Raw genomic sequence first — 25,712 nt, 5'->3', positions numbered from 1 at the left:
TCTTCACCCTGTTCTTCCAGACCATCATTGTCGTTAAGATACGACAAGATATCACCTCCGGCTAAGATTATGTCCCCCAACACCTCTTCTGCTTGATCGTCTCGTCCGTGCTCCATTGTTTCTGCAAATATTACAACATGGCAATTATTACACAAACATGACAGCAGGTGGTTAGTGCAAACGTAGACCTAGCTTATTCCGGGTTTGGGGTGGCCTCGGCAACGCTTCAAGGGTAGGGGCGCGGCGGGAGGGGGTAGGAGACCGACATCGTTTTTTTCTACGGTTTGGGTGTCCTCGAGAGTTTTGGTCGAGCGAGAGGGCCGGGGGGTGCTCCCATGGTATAAGTTATCATGGTCGAGAGGGGGTATAAATATCGACCGTCCATCATGTCGAAGTTATCTGGGAGGGAGTTATATATATCGACAACGACGACATACATACATGGGAAAATAATGTTATCGGGGAGGGGGTATATCGACCCCCCCACTTGTTGAAGTTATCGGGAGGGGGTTATATCGACAACGACAATGAATGTACATGGGAAAATAATATTATTGGGGAGGGGGTATATCGACCCCCCCTCGTGTTGAAGTTATCGGGAGAGGGGTATATCAACGACGACAGACCCGATAAAACATAAGAAAACGAAGAAGAAACAAAAAAAGGAGAAGAAGAAAAGGAATAGAGGAGAAGATCGAAGAAAAAAAAGAAGAAAAAGAAGAGGAGAAGAAGAAAGGAATAGAAGAGAAGAAGAAAAAATAGATTTTTTCTATTTTTTCTTCTTCTCTTCTATTCCTTTCTTCTTCTCCTCTTCTTTTTCTTCTTTTTTCCTCTTCTTATTTATTTCTCCTCTTCTTCCTCTCCTCTTCTTCTCCTTTCTTCCTCTTCTTATTTTCCTTTTTCCTCTCATTCATAAAAAAATGTTCAAATAGAAAATTTCGAAAAAAGTAAAGGTTTTGCCTAATGCATTGTTCATATGAATATACAAACATTTGCATATTCTACAATAATTAATATCACCAAATAAATCTATGAATAGAAAAAAATCCTAACTTTTCTAAAAATCTATCTTTTGCATATATACATGAACATATACACAGAGAACATATATACACAGAGAACATATATACATGAACATACATATATATACACAGAGAACATATATACATGAACATAAATATATACATTTTTATAAAAATGCAATAAAAAGACAGGGAGGAAGGGGGCAGTGCCGGCCCTGACCAAGGCGACGGCGGCGCGTCGGGGCAGGGGCAGAGGCGACGGCGGTGTGGTCGGGGCAGGGGCAGAGGCGTCGGCGGCGAAGGGCGGGGCAGGGCGACGACGACGACGGGGACGGGCCGGGACGGCGCGCGTCGGGGCAGGGGCGCGGCTGACAGCGAGGGCGCGGGCAACGGCGACGGCGACGACGGGCACGGGCGACGGCGACGGCGGGGGCGGCGGGCGGCGTCGGGGCGGCGGGCGGTGTCAGGGCAACCTGGCGGCGTCGGCGTCGTCGGGGCAAACTGCGGATGAACTCTGAAAAATTTCCTAAGTGTTTGCTTATATAGCAAAGCCTTTAGTCTCGGTTCGTGGCACCAACCGGGACTAAAGGTAGGCATTAGTCGCGGTTGGTGCCACCAACCGGCACCAAAGCCCTCTTTTCAGCAGCGCAAAGGGCGGGAAGCGGCGGCCTTTGGTCCCGTTTGGTGGCACCAACCGGGACTAAAGGGGGGGGCATTGGTCCCGGTTGGTGCCCCGAACCGGTACCAATGCACCCCTTTAGTCCCGGTTGGTGGCACCAACCGGGACCAAAGGCCTCTTGCTGCCCGCGTCGCGGCCAGAAGTTTAGTCCCACCTCGCTAGTGGAGAGGGGCTCGGAGTGGTTTATAAGCCCCGCTGCGGCTGTTGTCTCGAACTCCTCTGTATAGCAGGCTTCTGGGCCTAACTTTGGCGCGCTGCCCGTTAAGCCCTCTAGCCCTTCTGGGCCTGTATTTGCAAACCCGAGGGTTGGAAGGCCCAGCGGGCAGCGCCCCAACAATTTTTTTCGCTGTATTTAGTTTTTTAGTTTTCTTTTTTGCTTTATTTATTTTGTTTTGTTTCTACTTACAACAAAAAACTTATTTATTTTATTTTATTTTGTTTCTAATTACTTATTTATTTTACTTTATGATAATTCTTTTTGCTATCAAAGTTTCTATCAAAAAAAGTTCTTTATGAAAATTCTTTTTGCTGTATTTAGTTTTTTTGTTTTCTTTTTTTCTTTATTTATTTTGTTTTGTTTCTACTTACAACAAAAAACTTATTTATTTTATTTTATTTTGTTTCTAATTACTTATTTATTTTACTTTATGATAATTCTTTTTGCTATTAAAGTTTCTATCAAAAAAAGTTCTTTATGAAAATTCTTTTTGCTGTATTTAGTTTTTTTGTTTTATTTTTTGATTTATTTATTTTGTTTTGTTTCTACTTACAACAAAAAACTTATTTATTATATTTTATTTTGTTTCTAATTACTTATTTATTTTACTTTATGATAATTCTTTTTGCTATTAAAGTTTCTATCAAAAAAAGTTCTTTATGAAAATTCGTTTTGCTTTTAATGATTTTGAACAGAAAATACTTCGATAATTTTAGTTGCATCAATTTTATATGATTTTAGTTTCAATAATACTAGAGGTTTCTTATAATGTTTTGAACAGAAAATACTTTGTTAATTTTAGTTTCATAAATTTTATTAAAGTTTATTTTATTTTGTCGGAACACAAGAAGTCCGGAGTTGTAATAAGTTATTAAAAATAAAAAAGAGGCGCAATGCTCGTTGATTTGCTTCAAGCCTTTCGGAATAGTGTAGACTGCACTGCACATAGCTCCATGCAGTCTACCTTATTCCTCAAGGCTTGAAGCTAAGCAACGTGAGCATTGCGTGTCTTCTTCATCGTCTCTGCACTCAGGGCTTATAAACCGCTCCTAGTGCCTCTCAGCTAGCGAGGTGGGACTAAAAAACTGCTTAGTAAGAAACTCTAGTACCGGTTCGTGCCACGAACCGGTACTAAAGGTGCTCGTGGGGCCACAGCCTCATTAGTACTGGTTCGTGACACCAACCGGGACCAAAGGGTGGAATTGGTCCCGGTGCGTGCCACCAACCGGGACCAATGGCCTTGCACAGCGGCGTGGTGGTGGGAGTTTAGTCCCACCTCGCTAGCTGAGAAAGAGCCGCACTTGTTTATAAGGTGCGGTGCGCCTGAGATGTCGAGCTCCTCTCTAAAGCAGGCTTACGGGCCTAACCTCTCTGTACATGCCTGTGGGCCTACGGGGCCTTCTGCGGGCCTGAATCCTGGCCCATGGATGGGTTTCTAATCGTATTCAGGCCGTGGTGGCCCAGTAGGTGGCATAATTTTTAATTTTTGGCCTGTTATTTTTCATGCATTTACTAATTATTTTGAGCTATAAGACCCTAAAATTGAAAAGCATTTCAAATGAACTCTGAAAAGGTTGAAAGTTGGCATGGTATCATCATTTCATCCACATAGCATGTGCAAGAAATTTGAGAGGGTTACGGCAAAAACTAGATGCACTTCGTGTACAAAACGGACAATGGTATCATACTCGTCTGTTACAAAGTTGGCATGGTATCATCATAATAGTTGTGGGAGAAAGTCTTCACTTTTTCTTCGCTTGTGTCATTTGCTTATTGCGCCGTAACCATGGATAATCTTCATCGTTTATCAGGATGCTTGGGTCAGCCTTGACTTTGAAGGGAGGAATTTCATGAAACTTTTCATAATCTTCAGACATGTCTGTCTTGCCCTCCACTCCCACAATGTCCCTTTTTCTGAAAGAACTATGTGGCGCTTTGGCTCATCGTATGATGTATTCGCTTCCTTATCTTTTCTTTTTCTCGGTCTGGTAGACATGTCCTTCACATAGATAACCTGTGCCACATCATTGGCTAGGATGAATGGTTCGTCAGTGTACCCAAGATTGTTCAGATCCACTGTTGTCATTCCGTACTGTGGGTCTACCTGTACCCCGCCTCCTGACAAATTGACCCATTGGCACTTAAACAAAGGGACCTTAAAATCATGTCCGTAGTCAAGTTCCCATATGTCCATTATGTAACCATAATATGTGTCCTTTCCCCTCTCGGTTGCTGCATCAAAGCGGACACCGCTGTTTTGGTTGGTGCTCTTTTGATCTTGGGCGATCGTGTAAAATGTATTCCCATTTATCTCGTATCCTTTGTAAGTCAATACAGTCGAAGATGGTCCCCTGGACAACGAGTAAAACTCATCACAAACAGTGGTGTCACCTCTGAGACGTGTTTCCAACCAACTGCTGAAAGTCCTGATGTGTTCACATGTAATCCAGTCGTCACACTGCTCCGGGTGTTTGGAGCGCAGACTGTTCTTTTGTTCATCGACATACGGGGTCACCAAGGTAGAGTTCTTTAGAACTGTGTAGTGTGCTTGAGACCAAGAATATCCGTCCCTGCATATTATTGAGTCCCCTCCAAGCGTGCCTTTTCCAGTCAGTCTCCCCTCATACCACGATTTAGGGAGACCTATCTTCTTAAGGCCAGGAATGAAGTCAACACAAAACCCAATGACATCCTCTGTTTGATGGCCCATGGAGATGCTTCCTTCTGGCCTAGCGCGGTTACGGACATATTTCTTTAGGACTCCCATGAACCTCTCAAAGGGGAACATGTTGTGTAGAAATACGGGCCCCAGAATGACAATCTCGTTGACTAGATGAACTAGGACGTGCGTCATGATATTGAAGAAGGATGGTGGGAACACCAGCTCGAAACTGACAAGACATTGCGCCACATCACTCCTTAGCCTTGGTATGATTTCTGGATCGTTCACCTTCTGAGAGATTGCATTGAGGAATGCACATAGCTTCACAATGGCTAATCGGACGTTTTCCGGTAGAAGCCCCCTCAATGCAACCGGAAGCAGTTGCGTCATAATCACGTGGCAGTCATGAGACTTTAGGTTCTGGAACTTTTTCTCTGGCATATTTATTATTTCCTTTATATTCGACGAGAAGCCAGTCGGGACCTTCATACTGAGCAGGCATTCAAAGAAGATTTCTTTCTCTTCTTTCGTAAGAGCGTAGCTGGCAGGACCTTCATACTGCTTCGGAGGCATGCCGTCTTTTTCGTGCAAACGTTGCAGGTCCTCCCGTGCCTCAGGAGTATCTTTTGTCTTCCCATATACGCCCAAGAAGCCTAGCAGGTTCACGCAAAGGTTCATCGTCACGTGCATCACGTCGATTGAAGAGCGGACCTCTAGCTCTTTCCAGTAGGGTAGGTCCCAAAATATAGATTTCTTCTTCCACATGGGTGGGTGTCCCTCATCGTCATTCGGAACAGCTAGTCCGCCGGGACCCTTTCCAAAGATTACGTGTAAATCATTGACCATAGCAAGTACGTGATCACCGGTACGCATGGCGGGCTTCTTCCGGTGATCTGCCTGGCCTTTGAAATGCTTGCCTTTCTTTCGACATTGATGGTTGGTCGGAAGAAATCGATGATGGCCTAGGTACACATTCTTCCTGCATTTGTCCAGGTATATACTTTCAGTGTCATCTAAACAGTGCGTGCATGCGTGGTATCCCTTGTTTGTCTGTCCTGAAAGGTTACTGAGAGTGGGCCAATCGTTGATGGTTACAAACAGCAACGCGTGCAGGTTAAATTCCTCCTGTTTGTGCTCATCCCACGTACGTACACCGTTTCCATTCCACCGCTGTAAAAGTTCTTCAACTAATGGCCTTAGGTACACATCAATGTCGTTGCCGGGTTGCTTAGGGCCTTGGATGAGAACTGGCATCATAATGAACTTTCGCTTCATGCACATCCAAGGAGGAAGGTTATACATACATAGAGTCACGGGCCAGGTGCTGTGATTGCTGCTCTACTCCCCGAAAGGATTAATGCCATCCGCGCTTAAACCAAACCATTCGTTCCTTGGGTCAGCTGCAAACTCAGCCCAGTACTTTCTCTCGATTTTTCTCCACTGCGACCCGTCAGCGGGTGCTCTCAACTTCCCGTCTTTCTTACGGTCCTCACTGTGCCATCGCATGCTCTTCGTTTCTGAACAGACGTTTCAACCGTGGTATTATAGGAGCATACCACATCACCTTCGCAGGAACCCTCTTCCTGGGGGGCTGGCCGTCAACATCACCAGGGTCATCTCGTCTGATCTTATACCGCAATGCACCGCATACCGGGCATGCGTTCAGATCCTTGTACGCACCGCGGTAGAGGATGCAGTCATTAGGGCATGCATGTATCTTCTGCACCTCCAATCCTAGAGGGCATACGACCTTCTTTGCTGCGTATGTACTGTCGGGCAATTCGTTATCCTTTGGAAGCTTCTTCTTCAATATTTTCAATAGCTTCTCAAATCCTTTGTCAGGCACAGCATTCTCTGCCTTCCACTGCAGCAATTCCAGTACGGTACCGAGCTTTGTGTTGCCATCTTCGCAATTGGGGTACAACCCTTTTTTGTGATCCTCTAACATGCGATCGAACTTCAGCTTCTCCTTTTGACTTTCGCATTGCGTCCTTGCATCGACAATGACCCGGCGGAGATCATCATCATCGGGCACTGGTTCCTCTTGATCTTCAGCAGCTTCCCCCCTTGCAGCATCATTGGGCACATCGTCTGGTTCCTCTTGATCTTCAGCAGCTTCCCCCGTTGCAGCATCACCGTATTCATGGGGCACATAGTTGTCATCATCCTCTTCTTCTTCGCCGTCTTCCATCATAACCCCTATTTCTCCGTGCCTCGTCCAAACATTATAGTGTGGCATGAAACCCTTGTAAAGCAGGTGGGTGTGAAGGATTTTCCGGTCAGAGTAAGACTTCGTATTCCCACATATAGGGCATGGACAACACATAAAACCATTCTGCTTGTTTGCCTCAGCCACTTCGAGAAAATCATGCACGCCCTTAATGTACTCGGAGGTGTGTCTGTCACCGTACATCCATTGCCGGTTCATCTACGTGCATTATATAAAATTAAGTGTGTCAAAAACCATTACAGAACATCATGGATAGATAATTAAGTGACCAAATTAATAGAAGTTCATCATCACATTAAAACCAAAGTACATACATAGTTCTCATCTAACAACATATATATAGCTCTCCAGAGCATCTAATTAATTGAACCATACATTGAAACTATGTAAAACATTTCAATGCGAAAACAAATGCGATCATAATCGCAACCAAGGTAACAATTGATCCAACGGCATAATGATACCAAGCCTCGGTATGAATGGCATATTTTCTAATCTTTCTAATCTTCAAGCGCATTGCATCCATCTTGATCTTGTGATCATCGACGACATCCGCAACATGCAACTCCAATATCATCTTCTCCTCCTCAATTTTTTTTTATTTTTTCCTTCAAGTAATTGTTTTCTTCTTCAACTAAATTTAACCTCTCGACAATAGGGTCGGTTAGAATTTCCGGTTTAACCACCTCCTAGATAAATAAAATCTATGTCACGTTGGTCGGTATATTTGTCATAAACAATAAATGAACCAAATAGTTATAAACAGATAATATATAGTACATCCGAATCATAGACAGGACGAGGGCCGACGGGGGCGGATACCAAAACCATCGCACTATGTAATAAGAAGGAATAACAAAAGTAACAAAATTAGACAAGTATCTATCTAAAGTAAGAATTTTTTCCTTTCAGAAAGAAGATAAGAACAAGAGGCTCACCACGTTGGTGCTGGCGACGAGATCGGCGCGGGCGATCGACGGCGGTGAAGATGGGGACGGGACGTGACGGACCGCTAAACCTAGACAAATCTCGGGGAAAATGGAGCTCGGAGGTCAAGTTTCGAGAGGAGAAAGATTAACTAGTGTGGCTCAGACATTTCATCGAACACCTCATGTGCATAGGAGGTGAGCTAGAGCACCCAAATGCCCTCCCCTCGCCGGCCAAAAAAAAGAGCACTATGGAGTGCTCTGCTGTGGCGATGGGGTATATATAGGGAACTCATTGGTCCCGGTTCGTCGCACCAACTGGGACTAAAGGCCTTTGCTCCCGGTTGGTGCCACGAACCGGGACCAATGACCCCCTTTTAGTCCCGGTTGGTGGCACCAACCGGGACCAAAGGCCTTGTGCTGCCCCGCGTCAAAAGTTTAGTCCCACCTCGCTAGTTGAGAGGGCTCGAGAGTGGTTTATAAGCGCTGCTGCGCCCACCCTCTCAAACTCCTCTCAACTGCAGGCTTTCGGGCCGAACCGTTCTCTTTGCCTGTGGGGCCTACTGGGCCTTCTGCGGGCCTGAATCCTGGCCCACAGATGGGTTTCAAGTCGTATTCAGGCCGTGGTGGCCTAGTAGGTGGCATAATTTTTTTTCTCTGTTTTTTGTTTTCTCTTTTGCTTTATTTGTTTTGTTTTGTTTCTACTTACAACAAAAAACTTATTTATTTTATTTCTAACTACTTATGTATTTTACTTTAATTATTTTATTTTTATTTATTTTACTGCTGCTATTTTTATTTATTTTACTGCTGCTATTTTTATTTAATTTATTAAGGTTTATTTATTTAGTTACTATAGTTTATTTTATTTTATTTTATTAAGGTTTATTTATTTTTATTTACTATAAAAAATGAATATAGATGCGCCTATAGAGAAAATTCAACCTAAATTCATAATAAATTTCTATGAAATTCAAAGAAATTTACTGTGAATTTAGGTCAAATTCCCTATATAAGGGCATCTATTTTCACTTTGAGAGGAGCTCAACAAGGCAGAGAGGGACGGGCTTATAAACTGGTGTGAGCGCCGCAACTAGGACCAGCTTTTTAGTCCCGGTTTGTGGTATGAACCGGGACTAAAGGGTGGTGGGCAGGAGCGTGGCCCATTGGTCCCAGTTTGTCCCACCAACCGGGACCAAAGGGTCCGGACGAACCGGGACCAATGCCCCCACGAGGCCCGGCAGGCCCCTGGCCGCACGAACCGGGACCAATGCTCACATTAGTCCCGGTTCGTGACTGAACCGGGACTAATGTGAATATTGCCCTGTGACCAAAGCCCAGTTTTCTACTAGTGAGGGTGTGATTCGCTACATTTGCATGTCTGCTGATTTTAGCCAGACTAATGTTCCTTCCATGACCCAGAATCCTTCTGATCTCATTGACCTCGTTCACATACCTCGATCGCTCAACATCTTTAGATTGCACCATCTTCAACAACTCAGCGCAGTCCGTCTCCACAACTAACGACAAGTTGGACCAGTGAAGCGCAAGTCGAAGCCCTTCATCCATGGCCGCCATCTCCGCTTCCTGAGGATCACCAGAATTAAAGAGCACCCACGTCACGGCGAAGATGACTCTTCATGATCACGCAGGATCATCCCAGCCCCGGCTGTACCATCCTCTTTCAAAAAAGCACCATCTATATTCAACATAGCAAAATTCACATGAGGGGCCTTCCATTGCGGTGTTGCTGTTGTTTCATGTGTGTACTTTGACGTGCTTCCCAAGTAATCGATCATCTGCTTATCCTTCGCTAAGTCCGCTTCGGGATGCTGCCGTATTGCAAGCAGAGAAGTGATATAACTCGAGCGGAAACGCCATGAGGCCTCAATCGGGATCGGGGGTTTATAATGTGTGACATCATTTCTTGCATACCAAATCCTCCACATGGTCATCAGTGAAGCAAGCTTCTGCACATCCGACAATTTATCTAGTAGGCGGAACAACCACTCTGGCTCAGCTTCGCGAAGGTCAGCAGGAGTTAGTAACGCCCCAGTGCTCTCGCATAGCCTCCCAGAGCGCCGCAGCATGAGGAAAAATGACAAGGGCGTGATGCACGTCCTCATTTGCCTGACCACATAACAAGCACGTGGAGTCCACTTCTAGGTGCATGTAACTCTTGGTTGCTTGTGTAGCAAGGGCCTCCTGAGCAGCTTGCCAAGCAAAGACACGGACTTTGGCGTTGTGTCATTTTTCCATATGAGGTTCCAGACCGCTTGTCGTCTGTCCGGCTGGCCGCTCGAGGCGCCAGTATCCCGTTTAGCCATATGTTCCTGCAGACCAAGATAATATGTCCTAAATATATCTATAACTTTTGAAATATAAAATCATCTCAATTTTGTGCTCCCTCCGTTGGTAAATATAGGTCTTATTAGAGATTTGAATATAGACCATATACGAATGCATATAGATATATTTTAGGTGTAGATTCACTCATTTGGCTCCGTATGTAGTCCATATTAAAAACACTAAAAAAACTTATATTTAGGAACGGATGAAGTATAGTTTTTCTGCAATATTTAATATTTATTAAACTAACCTGCTAATTATCACTAGAATGGTAGAAATGCATGTTTAATGTCATTTCATTCTTTAACCATCTCAAACTCTGAAAATTCAGAGAGAAGAGGATCATAACTGTCGTGGGGAGATAAATAATCCCATTTCAGGCCTCACTACTCTTCTGTGGCTTGTCAAAAAAGTCAAAATCAATCAACAGGGTCCAAGGTGGTCAACAATCGTCCAACTAAATCAACAAATGTAAACATAGTCAACAAAAGTCCGAGAAATGGTTAACAAGTCAATTGAGAAGCAAAATGAAAGGCCAAAGTCAACACGAAAAGAAATAACTAATCAAAGAATACTCATTTGGAAGCCCATTTGGGGTGGGCTGAGCCGCCGCCACGTGTCACGCTATGGGAATTCCCTCTGATTTTTGTTTTTATTTTTATTTTTTTGCATGCGTTTTCAGCTTTCTAGATGGTGTTTTTCTAGGCTTTTTCGACTTTTCGGTTTTCATCTGTCTTTCTTAGCTTTTGGACAAAAACAATTTTGAAAAAACATTGCACGAAAAAACGCGTTTTCTTTTTTTTGCGAGAGACACGGGTTTGCTTCCGCGAGTGGCATGGCCATGCCTCTTGGAAACTGGAAAAAATTTGTTTTTCTTTTTTTCCTTTCACGAGAGGCATGGATTTTCTTCTGTGAGAGGCACGGCCATGACTCTCAGAAACGGAAAAATGCCTTTTCTTTTTTCCCCTTCCTCAGAGGAAAGGATTTGCTTCAACGAGAGGCATGGGTTTGCTTCCACGAGGCTCGGAAATGGAAAAAACATGTTTTATTCCTTGCGTGTGAGGCTTGGATTTGCTTCCGCAAGAGGCACGGCTTTGCTTCCCCGAGAGGCATGGCCGTGCCTCTCGGAAACGAAAAAAACATGGTTTTTTTCCTTCCGCGAGAGGCACGGGTTTGCTTTAGACAGAAGCACGGTCGTCTTTCGGAAAGGAAAAAAATGTTTTCTCCTGGTTCGGTTTCTTCGTCCGGTTATTTCGTGAAAAAAAGTTCATCAAAATGTATCAACATGGTGTCTAGTTTTGAAGATATCGACGTTAGTAATCCAACGGCGAAAACAGTTCAAGATTTGAACGCATGGTTTAGAAGACAAAATATTTTGAATAAAAGAATCAACGAAAAAAGAAAAATTCTCAGGTTGCGACAAGTGACGTGAGGAGGTGGGAGTGACCTTGGAAAAGAGTCCCTTAATTAGTTTTTTTTGAGAAATCTCGCCACTTCATTAGATAATAGCAATGTTCATAGGTACACGAAGCTGGTCATGAGGGACTCCCAGCCAAACATGCCGGCCTACACCTAAATTACAAGCGAACTTGGCGAGATTGTGAGCCTCAAAATTGTCATTTCGACGCTCAAAAACAAAAGAAACCGAATCGAAAGTGCTTCTCCGTAGCATTATTTCATGTACAATAGCCTAGTGCGGACCTCCTGTTTCTTCGTTTATATCTAGAACCACTCCTTTGCAATCCGAGGCAACCATCATGTTTGTCACCTGAAGATCCTCTGCAAGAGCTAACGCCTCCCTGCACGCAAACGTTTCCAGGGTTGTGGGGTCAGTAATGCCTCGGTAGACTGCCGCCGAGGAGCCCAAGTATAATCCTGTGTGGTCTCGACACACCGCTGAAACTGCCCCACCACGTTTATGATGCCCAACAGCTCCATCAACATTGATTTTCGCAAATCCAATAGGTGACGCTAGCCAACTCCTTGGCCCGCCTCTCGGTGCGGCTACCTGTATATGATGCTCATCAGGTTTCTCAAGCTGCTGCAGCTCATTAATGTAAGAGGTCACAAACGATGAAGTGTGCATCGGGGACTGAAATATGCCTTCATGGATCGCGTTCCTTCTAGCATACCATATCGCCCAGACAGTCACAACCATAGTTGTGAAGGACTTATGATCGAGAGCCTCATTCAGCTCGAACAGCCAATTCTTAGCGCTTGATTCCTTGTTCTCTGCCATCTTCGCAACCAGACCAGGGTCAAATAATGCCCAAGTGCATCGAGCCGACGTGCATGACATCAGCGTGTGACGCCACGAGTCGGGAGAACCACACAAAGGGCAAGCATCGCGTGTTGCCATATTCCTTCTGGTTAGAACATCTGTTGTTGGAAGAGAGTAGCGGTCTAGGTGCCACAAGAAAACCCTGACTTTTGATGGCACCGTCAGCGACCAAAGTGAGGTCCAGTCATGCTCCTCTCTGTCGTTGCTTGAGGACCCCACTAGTAGAAAAAAGGTCATCTGTCCCGGTTGGTAAGGGCCTTTTGTCCCGGTTGTTGAACTGGGACTAAAGGGTCGTTACTAATGCCCTAGCCCTTTAGTCCCGGTTCTTACACGAACCGGGACAGGTGGGCCTCCACGTGGCCGCTGCGGCCAGCCCAGGCAGGAGGGCCTTTGGTCCCGGTTGGTGACACCAACCGGGACCAAAAGGCATCCACGCGTCAGCATTTCAGTGGCTGGGGTTTTTGTTTTTTTGAAAGGGGGAGGGTTTAGGGGGTAATTTAGGGTGTGTAAGCTAGCTAACAGAGAGAACTGTCCTCTCTTATTTCCGTGCTTGATTTACCAACACTACTGCTATGCCTAAACATGGCTTAAATTAAAGTGAAGGCAACATGTGATGCATGTCGAAAGTAATATTAATCCTAACTTGATCAAGTTTGGATTAGTACTACTTTCGACATGCACCACATGCTTGTTGCCTTCACTTCATTCCAATATCCATGTTCATTTCACCCACTGATATATAATAACTCTTCATGCCCGCATCATGCATCATCATAATAACAAGTCCTACTAATCATCATCATACAACTTCTACTCGTTATTAATAACAAGTCATACGATCATCATCCTCATAGTCATCGAACCAACCCTATTTAATTGTTCTAGGCACATGATCATCAGTATTAGGTAGGACCTAAATACCCTCTTTAAGGTAAAATAGCATAAAACAATATAGACCCCGACTCTTCATTATGGAGAATGGAGATCATCCTGTCTCCAATTTTTGCGCTTCGCTTCCTTTTGGTTCCAAGAACCTCCTTGCGACTGTCCATACATTTTTTCCATTCTTTGATTTTCATGTCTCCACTTCTTTTAAAAATCCGGTATGGACAGTTGAGATTCGTAGGATGACCTGGTTGAATGTTCAAAACATCAAGCCTACCATTCTGATACATCAAATGAGGCACACAATCCTCTGGGATTATTTGTTGAAAAACATAGTAATAACTTCATAGTTAGCAATGATGTACTAGTTTTAGAAGTATGCAAAAGATGCACGAATGTCGTAATAGTAAGAAATCTTAGTATCTCCATAGTAGTTACCGTAGTTCAACATGTGCACTAGTGGCACGTATTGACCATAATGTGGAGGAGTTTTACAATAGATATTGTAATTCTCAAGATCAGTACAAAATCCGACCAGATGAGTTTTCTCCTTATAAGTTAACTCAGAGCCATCGGTGTAGTAGGTTCTGTCTACCATGTTCCGCACATTGTTTGAACAATCAAAATAAGCTGTCAATGAAAAAAAGCTGTCAACTATTTTGAAATGAACAATATAAATTAGCTAATAACTGTGTTTGAGAAACTCACATAGCGGTAGAATTGGAGGCGTATCAACAAGGACCCATATGTCCATATTGTCTTGCTCGATGTCAGGATCACCAAGATCCATGGTGACAAGCATACCCTCATCAAAACCATACATCTTGCAAAATGCTTCCCAATTTTTGCAACCAAAGTGGGTTACGCTCTCAGAATTATATAGATTTACTTCAAAATCTATATCATGATGGGTCCTCAGGTGAATTTTCTTTGTTTCCATACTTTCATGGTCTTCAAAACCCATCCTCTTCAAGACGTAGCGTCTTGCATGGCATGGGATAAGCTAGTCGAATTGTAAAAGATGAAAAGTACACGTTGAAATAGTTGAAGTCGTGCTTAATTACGAAAAAATAACACTTGTCGTCGTTGCGTACCGTTTCAACATCGAAGGTCTCCTCCAGCTTAATACTGAAGCGCCGATCTTCGTCCAGGTGAGTCCTGTCGCACTGACCTCGGTCGTCGTGGCACCAGTCGCACTCCCCCGGGAGACTTTCGTCGTCCGAGTACGACATTTCCTATGTTCATAGTTCAAATATTAAACGTCTACAATTAAATATATGTCCTAAAAAACCTACGTTAGATCATTATTATTCATCACTGGTTGACTATCGGTTTGTCGAGTCTTTTCTTGAAAACTCTCAACTCACGTGGTGTATACATTCGACCGTTGGTGATGGTTGCTCCTCCATTTGTCCCCGAGTGCATTACACCAAAATGTCTAGCATAGGGGAACAAAGGAGAAGCGACCCCCACGACAACAGTCGGGATTCTTCGTCCTCTCATATATATATATGGTGGAACTCTCCCTCACTGATTCCTCTCTGACATTTGAGACCGTCGATGATGGTAGCTCCTCCTTTCGTTCTCGAGTGCATTACACCAAATTGTCTAGCACACGGGAATGAAGGAGAAGCTACCCCCATGACAACAGTCGGGATTCTTCGTCCTCTCATATATGGTGGAGACTCGACAGACTTAAAGTCAACCCGAAATAACGTTTAATTATCTTTCTAAAAGAGGATTTGGCTGGTCTCACCTTGATGTCGGAGGGGGCGGTGACGGGGACGACGGCGGGGATGATGGAGGGGCCGGGGGCTCCTAGATTTCTGCGAAAACAAAAACCCTATAAGCTATCAACTAATCATATGCATACGCCTTGCATAGTGCTCTCCAATTTTAGCATTCAAAGTAGGAGTAGTTTTCCACTTTGAGCATTCAATAAGAAAAATCAAATCACAAAATAAAGTAGTATTCAAATTAGGATGCATTCAATTATAAGCAAAACTACATCATCTCCATGCGTCCGTACATCGTCGAATATTATCACTAATACACCTCGAATACTATCATACATATAGCATCGCTAGTACCGCTAGAACCGTAGCGCCCGACGGGTATCGGCGCGGGCGGTGGACACCCAAAGGGACGGAACCATCACAGGATCATAGCTCCAGTGAGATCCCTGAAGAACCTGCCAGGTATTGTCGAACCTGTCCTCCAACGCAACCATGTAGCGACGGACGTGCTGGTCTTCCTCGCTGACACGGTGACGTACCACCTCCGCGGTGTCCGGAAGCCTCGGCACCGTCACTGGCCCACGCGACCGCCACCAAACAAGGATCGGGTCAACGACGGGCTGGCTCCTCACCAACCTACGCCCACCGGAAGGTAGCACCTCCCAAAACCAGCCCGGCGGAGCCCAGTCCCGGACATGGCCCCTCTGATCAAGCCGGCCTCCTCCGCCGAGTCGACGACGAGGATGCGGGATAGGCATCGTCGACGTCGATGCGGGAATAATTGCTTTAACTAAAAAAACTAGTTCTATTAATTTCCTTGCTAAAAATAAACTACTTCTATAGTAAAATAAACTAGTTTTGTTAAATCAACTAGTTCAACTACTAATTAAGCACTTACTATAAATAAAATAAAGTAGTACTTACTAAAAATAAACTACTTCTATATATAGTAAAATAAAGTAGTTTTATTAATTAATCAACTAGTTCAACTAAAAATAAACTAACTTCAAATGAACTAACAGTAGGACTAATAACCTAAAATGCACTAAATCAACTAACCTTAAATGTAACTTTTGCAACACATTTTTTTCCTCTCCTCTTCTAACCATAAACATTGAACAAAAACAAAACTATACAGCCTAAAAATGCTATGAACAAAAAACTATGAACAAAAAAAAACTATGAACACATACACATACATCCATCCATATACATGCATATCCATCCATCCATAAATACATACATCCATATACATACATACATACAAAAACAGGGGCGGCGGCGTGGCGCAGGGGGCGGCGGCAGCGCACAGATCGGGATGGGAAGGGGCTCACTGGGGGCTCGAGGCAGGACGGCGACGAGGCCGGTGATGAGGACGACGACGAGGCCAGCGACGAGGACGGCGGGCTCGTGGGGGAGGGGTTACACGCGCGGCGAGGGCTCGGGGAGGAGCGGCTCGGGGGCGGCGAGGACGACGTCGACGGCGGGTCAGGGGCGGGGCGACGGCGTCGGGGCAGGGGCTCGGGGCGGCGACGACGATGACGACGAGGAATGGCCTGGCGGCGTCGGGGGGAATGGGAGCAGTTGGCGAAATTTTCACAAGTGCTACCTTATATAGCAAAACCAATGGTACCGGTTCGTGGCATCAGTACCAATGCCCACCTATGGTCTCGGTTAGTGCCACGAACCGGGACCAAAGGTCTCTTTTCGGCAGCCCAAAGGGCGGGAAACTGAGGCCTATGGTCCCGGTTGGTGGCACGAACCGGGACCATAGGTGGGCATTGGTACCGGTTGGTGCCACGAACCGGTACGAATGCCCACCTATGGTCCCGGTTGGTGGCATGAACCGGGACCATAGGCCTTGTGCTGGCATGGTGCAGTGGGAAGTTTAGTCCCACCTCGCTAGTTGAGAGGAGCTCGGAGTGGTTTATAAGCTTTGCTGCCGCCACCCTCTCCAGCTCCTCTCTATTGCAGGCTTACGGGCCTAATCTCTACTTTGCCAAGCCTGTTGGGCCTATTGGGCCTTCCGCGGGCCTGAATCCTGGCCCATTGTAGGGTTTCTAGTCGTATTCAGGCCGTGGAGGTCCAGTAGGTGGCATTTTTTCCTTTTTTTTCTTTTTATTTTTTTTTTCTACTTAAAACTGAATACTTATAGTTTTTTAGTGATTTCTTTTTTGCTTTTAGGTCACAAAAATTATAAATTTCTGTTAGTGCCATTAGTTTTAAAATTTATTTTTTAAATGTATGTGAATCACTAGTTTTATGAATAAATTTACTATAAAAATAGATTTTTGAGTGATTCCATTTCCTGCTATTTAATATTAATATGTTTTATCATTATACTCAATTTGGTAATTTTAGGTTATTTTAAATATCTATTTTAATCAAAACCAGATTTTGTTAATTTTTTTGCTATTAAATTCTTTTTGCTATTAATGTTTTGAACAAAAAATACTTTGTTAATATAAGTTGCATAAATTTTATATAATTTTAGTTTCAAAAATACTAGAGGTTTATATAAGCTTTTTAGTTGATTCTTTTGCTATTATAGTTTTATAAAAGCTTTTTAGTTGATTCTTTTTGCTATTGAAGAATATTATAGTTTCATTTTAGTTCATCATAACAGAATATTTTAATTGATTTTAGTTTTTTTAGTTGATCATAACAAATATTATAGTTTTATGCATTTTATAATTTTTCATGCATTTACTGCTTTTTTGAGCTATAAGACCCGGAAATTGAAAAGCATTTCAAATGAACTCCAAAAAGGTTGAAAATTGGCATGGTATCATCGTTTCACCCACATAGCATGTGCAAGAAAGTTGAGAGGGTTACGGCAAAAACTAGATGCACTTCATGTACAAAACGGACAATCTCTTTCGAAGTATCAGGGTTTCGGACGAAAACTCATCTATTACAAAGGGATTTCATTTTTTTGAACTTATTTGAACTCCAGACTTCTTGTGTGTTCAAAATGCACCATTCAAAGCAACATCATCAATTTTCAACCCTTTCTGACTTCATTTGTTATTTTCCATGCATTTACTGATTATTTTGAGCTAGAAGACCCTGAAATTGAAAAGCACTAGAAATGAACTCTGAAAAGGTTGAAAGTTGGCATGGTATCATCATTTCACCCATATAGCATGTGCGAGAAACTAGAGAGGGTTACTGCAAAAACTGGATGCACTTCGTGTACAAAATGGACAATCTATTTCGAAGTATCAGGATTTCATACGGAAACTCGTCTGTTACAAAGGGATTTCATTTTTTAAAACTTATTTGAACTCCTGACTTTTTGTGTGTTCAAAATGCACCATTCAAAGCCACATAATCAATTTTCAATCCTTTCTGACTTCATTTGTTATTTTTCATGCATTTACTAATTATTTTGAGCTATAAGACCGTAAAATTGAAAAGCATTTCCAAATGAACTATGAAAAGATTGAAAGTTGGCATGGTATCATCATTTCATCCACATAGCATGTGCAAGAAAGTTGAGAGGGTCCCGGCAAAAGGTGGATGCACTTCATGCATAAAACGGACAATCTCTTTCAAAGTATCAGGATTTCATACGGAAACTCGTCTGTTACAAAGGGATTTCATTTTTTAGAACTTATTTGAACTCCTGACTTTTTGTGTGTTCAAAATGCACCATTCAAAGCCACATCATCATTTTTCAATCCTTTCTGACTTCATTTGTTATTTTTCATGCATTTACTAATTATTTTGAGCTATAAGACCCTAAAATTGAAAAAGCATTTCAAATGAACTCTGAAAAGGGTGAAAGTTGGCATGGTATCATCATTTCATCCACATAGCATGTGCAATAAAGTAGAGAGGGTTATGGCAAAAACTGGATGCACTTCGTGTACAAAACGGACAATCTGTTTCGAAGTATCAAGATTTCATACGGAAACTCGTCTGTTACAAAGGGATTTCATTTTTTAAAACTTATTTGAACTCCTGACTTTTTGTGTGTTCAAAATGCACCATTCAAAGCCACATCATCAATCTTCAATCCTTTCTGACTTCATTTGTTATTTTTCATGCATTTACTAATTATTTTGAGCTATAAGACCCTAAAATTGAAAAGCATTTCAAATGAACTCTGAAAAGGTTGAAAGTTGGCATGGTATCATCATTTCATCTACATAGCATGTGCAAGAAAGTAGAGAGGGTCCCGGCAAAAGGTGGATGCACTTCGTGTACAAAACAGACAATCTCTTTCAAAGTATCAGGATTTCATACGGAAACTCGTCTGTTACAAAGAGATTTCATTTTTTAAAACTTATTTGAGCTCCTAACTTTGTGTGTGTTCAAAATGCACCATTCAAAGGCACATCATCATCTTTCAATCCTTTCTGACTTCATTTGTTATTTTTCATGTATTTACTAATTATTTTGAGCTATAAGACCCTAAAATTGAAAAGCATTTCAAATGAACTCTGAAAAGGTTGAAAGTTGGCATGGTATCATCATTTCACCCACATAGCATGTGCTAAAAAGTTGAGAGGGTCCCGGCAAAAGGTGGATGCACTTCGTGAACAAAATGGAGAATCTCTTTCGAAGTATCAGGGTTTCGGACGAAAACTCATCTGTTACAAAGGGATTTCATTTTCTTGAACTTATTTGAACTCCAGACTTTTTGTGTGTTCAAAATGAACCATTCAAAGCTGAGACTGATTTTGAATGGTGCATATTCAACACACAAAAAGTCTGTAAAGATCGCCAACCCCAACATAAAAAAATGAGCATAGAGGCGCCTATAGAGAGAATTCAACCTAAATTCATAATAATTTCTATGAATTTCAGAGAAATTCACTCTAAATTTAGGTCAAATTCCCGGTATAAGGGCATCTATTTTCATTTTGAGAGGAGCTCAACAAGGCAGAGAGGGACGGGCTTATAAACCGGTGTGAGCGCTCTTCGGTTGGCGAGGTGGGACTAAACTCTGACCGCAACGAGGACCAACCCTTTAGTCCCGGTTTGTGGCACAAACCGGGACTAATGGTCATGGGCCAGGGGCGAGGCGCATTGGTCCCGGTTCGTGCGTGGAACCGGGACCAAAAGGTCCAGACGAACCGGGACTAGTGGCCCACGTGGCCCGGCCGCCCCCCTGGGCTCACGAACCAGGACTAATGCACCCCATGGGTCCCGGTTCGTGCAGAACCGGGACTAATGGGCTGGCCAGGCCCAAACAAAAGCCCTGTTTTCAACTAGTGCCCGCTCCTGCCTTCGAGCCAGTTCTCTCTAGTGATTTTAGTTTTGATCATGAACTTGTAAGATGAGCTCACCGAGAACCGTCCCTTCTTCTCCGGATGCCATGCCCAAAAGTCATCGATATTGCTCGTGCATACTGGAATTCTCAAGATTGCCTCAGCATCGGTTGGCAAGAACAACGACCGAATGAGGTTATCGTTCCAGGAGCCAGTTGCTGGAAGTAGTAGCTCGAAGACAAGTTGAGGTGGGTCTTGGGCCAGAGACACTATTGGATGTTCGTCGATTGTCCATTGCCAATCCTTCGAATGATGCCCTGTTTGAGAATGTCTCGTCCTTCTAGTATTGCTCGCCAAATCTGCGATGCACGTGAGCCCAACTCTGCCGTAAGAAAGTCCGTGTTGGGGAAGTAAGATGCCTTGAGTATCCTCACACTCAACGATGATGGATCCTGTAGCACCCTCCAAGCCTGTCTAGCTAAAAGTGCTAGGTTAAAGAGTTCCAGGTCTCTAAAACCCAGTCCTCCCAAATACTTAGGCCTTGTCATTACCTCCCATGATACCCACGCCGGCTTCCGTTGCCCCTCCTTGCATCCCCACCTAAATTTCCAGATGATGGAATTTATATGCGCGCATAAACCTCTAGGGAGCTTGAAACATGACATGGAATAAACCGGGATGGCTTGTGCAACCGACTTGATTAAGACCTCCTTTCCCCCAGCAGACAGACACTTTCCCATCCATCCTTTCACCTTGTCCCACACGCGATCGCTCAAGTGTTTAAAGGTGCCTTTTTTAGCGTCCTGCATCTGTGGGCATACCAAGATATCTGTCACTTAAGGACTCATTAGGGACCTGAAGACATACCTTAACTGCATCTCTCACAATATGTGGGCAACCCTTACTAGAGAAAATAGATGATTTGTCCCTGTTAATCTTTTGACCCGAGGCCATGCAATAAGTATCCAAAAGGTGTGACACATCTTCTGCTCCATTCACGCTCGCCTTGAAGAACAGGAGGCTGTCATCCGCGAATAAAAGGTGGTTTACCGACGAAGCCGATGGAGCCACCTTGATGCCGCTGAGTTGGGATGATCCATTCTGAGATTTTAACAGGCACGAAAGGCCCTCTGCTGCCAACAACAAAAGCTATGGAGAGATGGGGTCTCCCTGACGAATACCTCTAAATGGTGAAAATTCTTCCAATTTACTTCCATTAAACAAAACTGAAAAAGAAACTGTTCTGACCATGTTCATGACAGTAGAGACCCATGGTGCAACAAAACCCTGTTTCCTCATGATGGCTTCTAAATAGTTCCACTCCACTCTATCATATGCCTTCATCATGTCGAGTTTGAGAGCGCAATAGTTATTGTTCTTTGACTTATTCCTCTTCATAAAATGCAAGCACTCATACGCCGAGATTATGTTATCAGTTATAAGCCTGCCAAGCACAAAGGATGACTGTTCTTCAGAAATAACCTCAGGTAGTATTACCTTCAACCGATTAGCCAAAACCTTTGAAGCTATCTTGTAAAAGACATTGCATAAACTAATCGGTTGGAATTGAGACAAAAGAGTTGGTTTTGATACCTTGGGAATTAATACCAAAATAGTGTCATTCACACACGCCGGGCTCTCTTCTCCTCGAACTATACTCAATACAGCACGTGTGACCGCAGCACCACAAATGTCCCAATGCCTCTGGAAGAAGTGAGCGGGGAACCCGTCAGGCCCTGGAGCCTTGGTTGGCAACATCTGAAAAAGCGCCTTCTTAACTTCATCTTCCTTGTAAGGCGCGATAAGAGTCTCGTTCATAGCTGCTGTCATCTTTGAGGGGACATGTTGAAGAACGTCATCTAACCCCTCCACCCCCTCCGAGGTGTATAAGGTTTTATAGAAACCAAGGGCTAGCTGCTGCATCTCTTTTATCAAATTTTGAGGGGACATGTTGAAGAACGTTATCCTTTAACTGGCCATCTTATTTCTGCAGTGCTTTTATCAAATTTTTGTGCCTTCTGTTTGAAGCTCGAAGGTGGAAAAAATGTGTGTTCCTATGTCCCTCTGACAGCCATGCGACCCTTGATCTTTGGCGCCACACTATTTCCTCCCGAAGGTATAACTCAATCAAACGATCATTTGTTTTAATCTCTACATGGCTCGGTGCAGACCTTGCCGGATCATTCCTGAGCCGCTCCAAATCTTTCTTCAGCCTCCTTATCTCTGCCTTAACACTCCCAAAAGTTGACTTACTCCACTCGCCCAAATTATTTGATAAGGATTGTAAGTTTGCTCGAACTTCCGCCGCCGTTAGATTAGGTCCATTCGCCTCCCATGCATGCTGAACCATGGGTATTAGCTCGGGATGCGTGTCCCACATGCACTCGTACTGGAATTGCTTTTTGGCATGCTTTCCTCTATCCGGTGGATCCAACATTAGACTGATGGGAAAATGATCAGAAGTTGCGGCTGTGAGATGTTCCACAACCGCTAAAGGGAACTCGGGCGTGCCCAGTGCCCTGTCGAGTCTCACTCTTGTGTATGATCCACCTGTCACCTTCTTTTCAAACGTCCACTTGCGGCCCTGATAGCCGAGATCGATTAATCCAAACACATCAATTGCATCGCGAAAACCCTGAATCTGAGTTTGACTCCTCTAGCCAATTCCCTCGTGCTCGTCATAACGGAGAACCTCGTTGAAGTCCCCAATACGCACCCAAGGCATGTTTTGAAGGGCTGCCAGGTTTTTCATTGTGTCCCAAGTTCTATACCGGAGGTGTGTTTGTGCCTCTCCGTAAAAGCATGAGAGCCTCCAAGGATCTCCTCCAAGATCTGAGATCTTCGCATCTATATGATACTGCGAATAGCCCAAAATCTCAATCTTTATTTCGTTGTTCCAATACAAAGCTAAACCACCGCTGCTACAGGTGGAACCAACAACAAAAGAAGAATCAAAACCTAAAGTACTTATAATTTTTCAGCTCTATCTTGACCAATCTGAGTTCAAACGATACAAGGTACTCTAGGGGCAAAACAGATGGCCAAAAACACAAATCGCTGTGAGGGCAGGAATTAGATGCAGTTATACTATCCTTAATGTAAGAGGACCAATTCTCGGGGGTGTTAAACAACAGAGGTGGTATGGTACTCCTAGGTTCGTGAATCCATGAAGACTAATCGAACATGAGATGTCCTTAGTTTATGGTGCACCACCCTCCTTCATTCATGCATGAATGGGGCTTTGAGTCTTTGGGCCTCACGTGGACTTGGGTTTCTTTGCCCCTTCTTTTCGTGAAATCACTAATTAAGCATATAATCGCAAGGAAAGAGCAGTCTGTCCACTATAAAAAGGCATATGTAACATTGTATTTTGACTACTTTCTGAGCAACATTATTCCAAGGTGCCATCATCGCCGCTGCCTTGCCGATGCCACCGGGGTAATGAGGTAACCAAAACAAAGAGGAATCTACAATCTACTAGAACCAAAATATATGAAGCTATGGGTCCCCACTCGTCTGGCTGCCGCCTAGATTGCCGAAAGGGAGAGAGGACGTGGGATAATACATCCTAAATGCATGTATAGTTTCTAAATTTTAGTGGCATATTCATATAAACTATGTTGATGAGTATGAGTACCTGATTGCACGAGAACATTTTGCAGGAAATTCGGCCCTTTTCTCCTTAAGAACGAGTTCCGAGGATCTCGGGTCCCATGTCCCGCTACACCCAAATGGGAACCCGAGAGGAGATAAGCACGGACACACTATGTTAGGGATCTTGCGGTTATGGGGAGACACATTCCCCTTAAATCACAAGGTCCTCTAATCATGATGGATCATTAGACGATAGCTAGCAAACTAACAAACACCTATATGAATAGAGAGAAAGCTCTCATTTTGGGCAGCTTGAAGAGGAAGGACCCATAACCTAGCTCATTAGGAAGGCTCATTATAATCCATTATATCTTTCAATATAGAGAGGCAAGGCGTGGAGGCCGTTTTTATTGAAGATTCAAAATTCAAAAAATTGGTTTCAAAAAAATCTGAAAAAATTGTACAAGTAAACAAGTATGTGGGACGTATGTGTGTAAAATTAGGATCAAATACGTTGAAATGCGACCTGTACAAAAAAGAGAAATTCATGGTCTGGGAGGATGAATAGTATCATGTGTTAAAAACCTCGGATTTGTCTTTTTTGCACAGCCCTCATTTCAACGTATTTCGTACTGAATTTTTTTACACTTGTGCACTATGCCTTCATCTATCTCTGTATTTTTTTCAGATTTTTTTGAAATGTAAAAAATGTGAATTTTCATGAAATTTGAATTTTTCATTTGATGGCCTCCATAGAGCTCAGCCTCCAAAAGCAATTTTCGTAAGGCGTGGGGCTTTTTCCCATCAAGGACTATATATATAAGACAAGTGCTGGAGACCCAATGTTACGGGATCCTACGGGCCCCACACATCGTAGGGGCAAGCCCTGCCATGGTTCCGCATGGGACCCGCTTGCTCCAGTTTTATAGGGGTCCTTCATCAGGATAGTTATATGATCTCAGATTTTTCTTTTCTTTTTCTAGAGTCCTGAAAAGTTGCTAAAAGACTAACATGTTTGCATAAATTTCGTCCCGTTAGTTTAAATTTGGTTTGAAATGTATGCGGACAGCGTTGCCGTCTCCCGCATCCGTGCCCGTGGACTGGCTTCCCGCGGACGGATGCGCAAGCAAATTTACGGATCAACGTTTCGGATGCCCTTTCACAAGTCTTGCACACGTGGGTCTGGTAGTATTGTAGATTGCTGACCGGTGGTAAATGCATGCATACATTCCCGAATTTGCTACGTGTTAGTTTTATGGCAGTGAGTCCGAGCAAGCTAAAATGCATGCATGCATGTCCGAATTCGCTACGTGTTAGTTTTATGGCGGTGAGTCCGAGCAAGCTAGGGTCCTTGGTCGACCTTATTTCGTAAACATGTCCTTGATCACAATTGATCGGATTCAAGTGCGTGGCTTGCAAGCTAGCCACATTTTAACCGATTGCCATGCTGAGTCCTTTCTCGACCTTCTTGTTTCGTAAATATCTCCATATATGCAGAGTTGATTAATGCATGAGTATCTCGATCAGTAAACCTCTCCTCCTGATCGCCTCTCTACCTCTCTCCCTCCCAATCACCTCTCTAGCTAAGCCAAACGCAACCTCTCCTAGCTTCCTAGTCGCCGGCCGGCCATGGCGACTCTTGCCGTGCCAAGGCCGGTGCCCCTTCAGCTCGGCCATCATGCCGCCACGTCGCCGTATCTGCCGATGCCCAGGCCACATCCGGCCGCCGGCAACACGTTCCACCCGCCAAAACGCGTCGTGGCACTTGTGCGCTGGAGCCGCCCTCCGTTGGGTTGGTGCAAGCTGAACTTTGACGGATCAGTGAAGCATGACGGGTCCGGGCGTGCCAGCATCGGAGGGGTGATCCGGAACAGCACTGGCCACGCCATAGTGGCGTACGCGGAGAGGACGG

At 43.9% G+C, this 25,712-nt stretch overlaps 1 protein-coding gene across 1 annotated transcript; it reads right to left on the bottom strand.

Annotated features, from left to right (window-relative positions):
• Positions 1-11,775: 11,775 nt before the first annotated feature.
• On the bottom strand, positions 11,776-12,324 carry LOC109781534 (uncharacterized). The gene has a single exon (XM_020340127.1). The coding sequence runs from the start codon at positions 12,322-12,324 to the stop codon at positions 11,776-11,778; it is 549 nt and encodes a 182-aa protein (XP_020195716.1).
• Between the last annotated feature and the right edge of the window lie 13,388 nt (positions 12,325-25,712).

This window comes from Aegilops tauschii, chromosome 2 (assembly GCF_002575655.3).
Source record: "Aegilops tauschii subsp. strangulata cultivar AL8/78 chromosome 2, Aet v6.0, whole genome shotgun sequence".
Taxonomy (NCBI): Eukaryota; Viridiplantae; Streptophyta; class Magnoliopsida; order Poales; family Poaceae; genus Aegilops; species Aegilops tauschii.
This window is presented reverse-complemented; position numbering and strand designations above follow the sequence as displayed.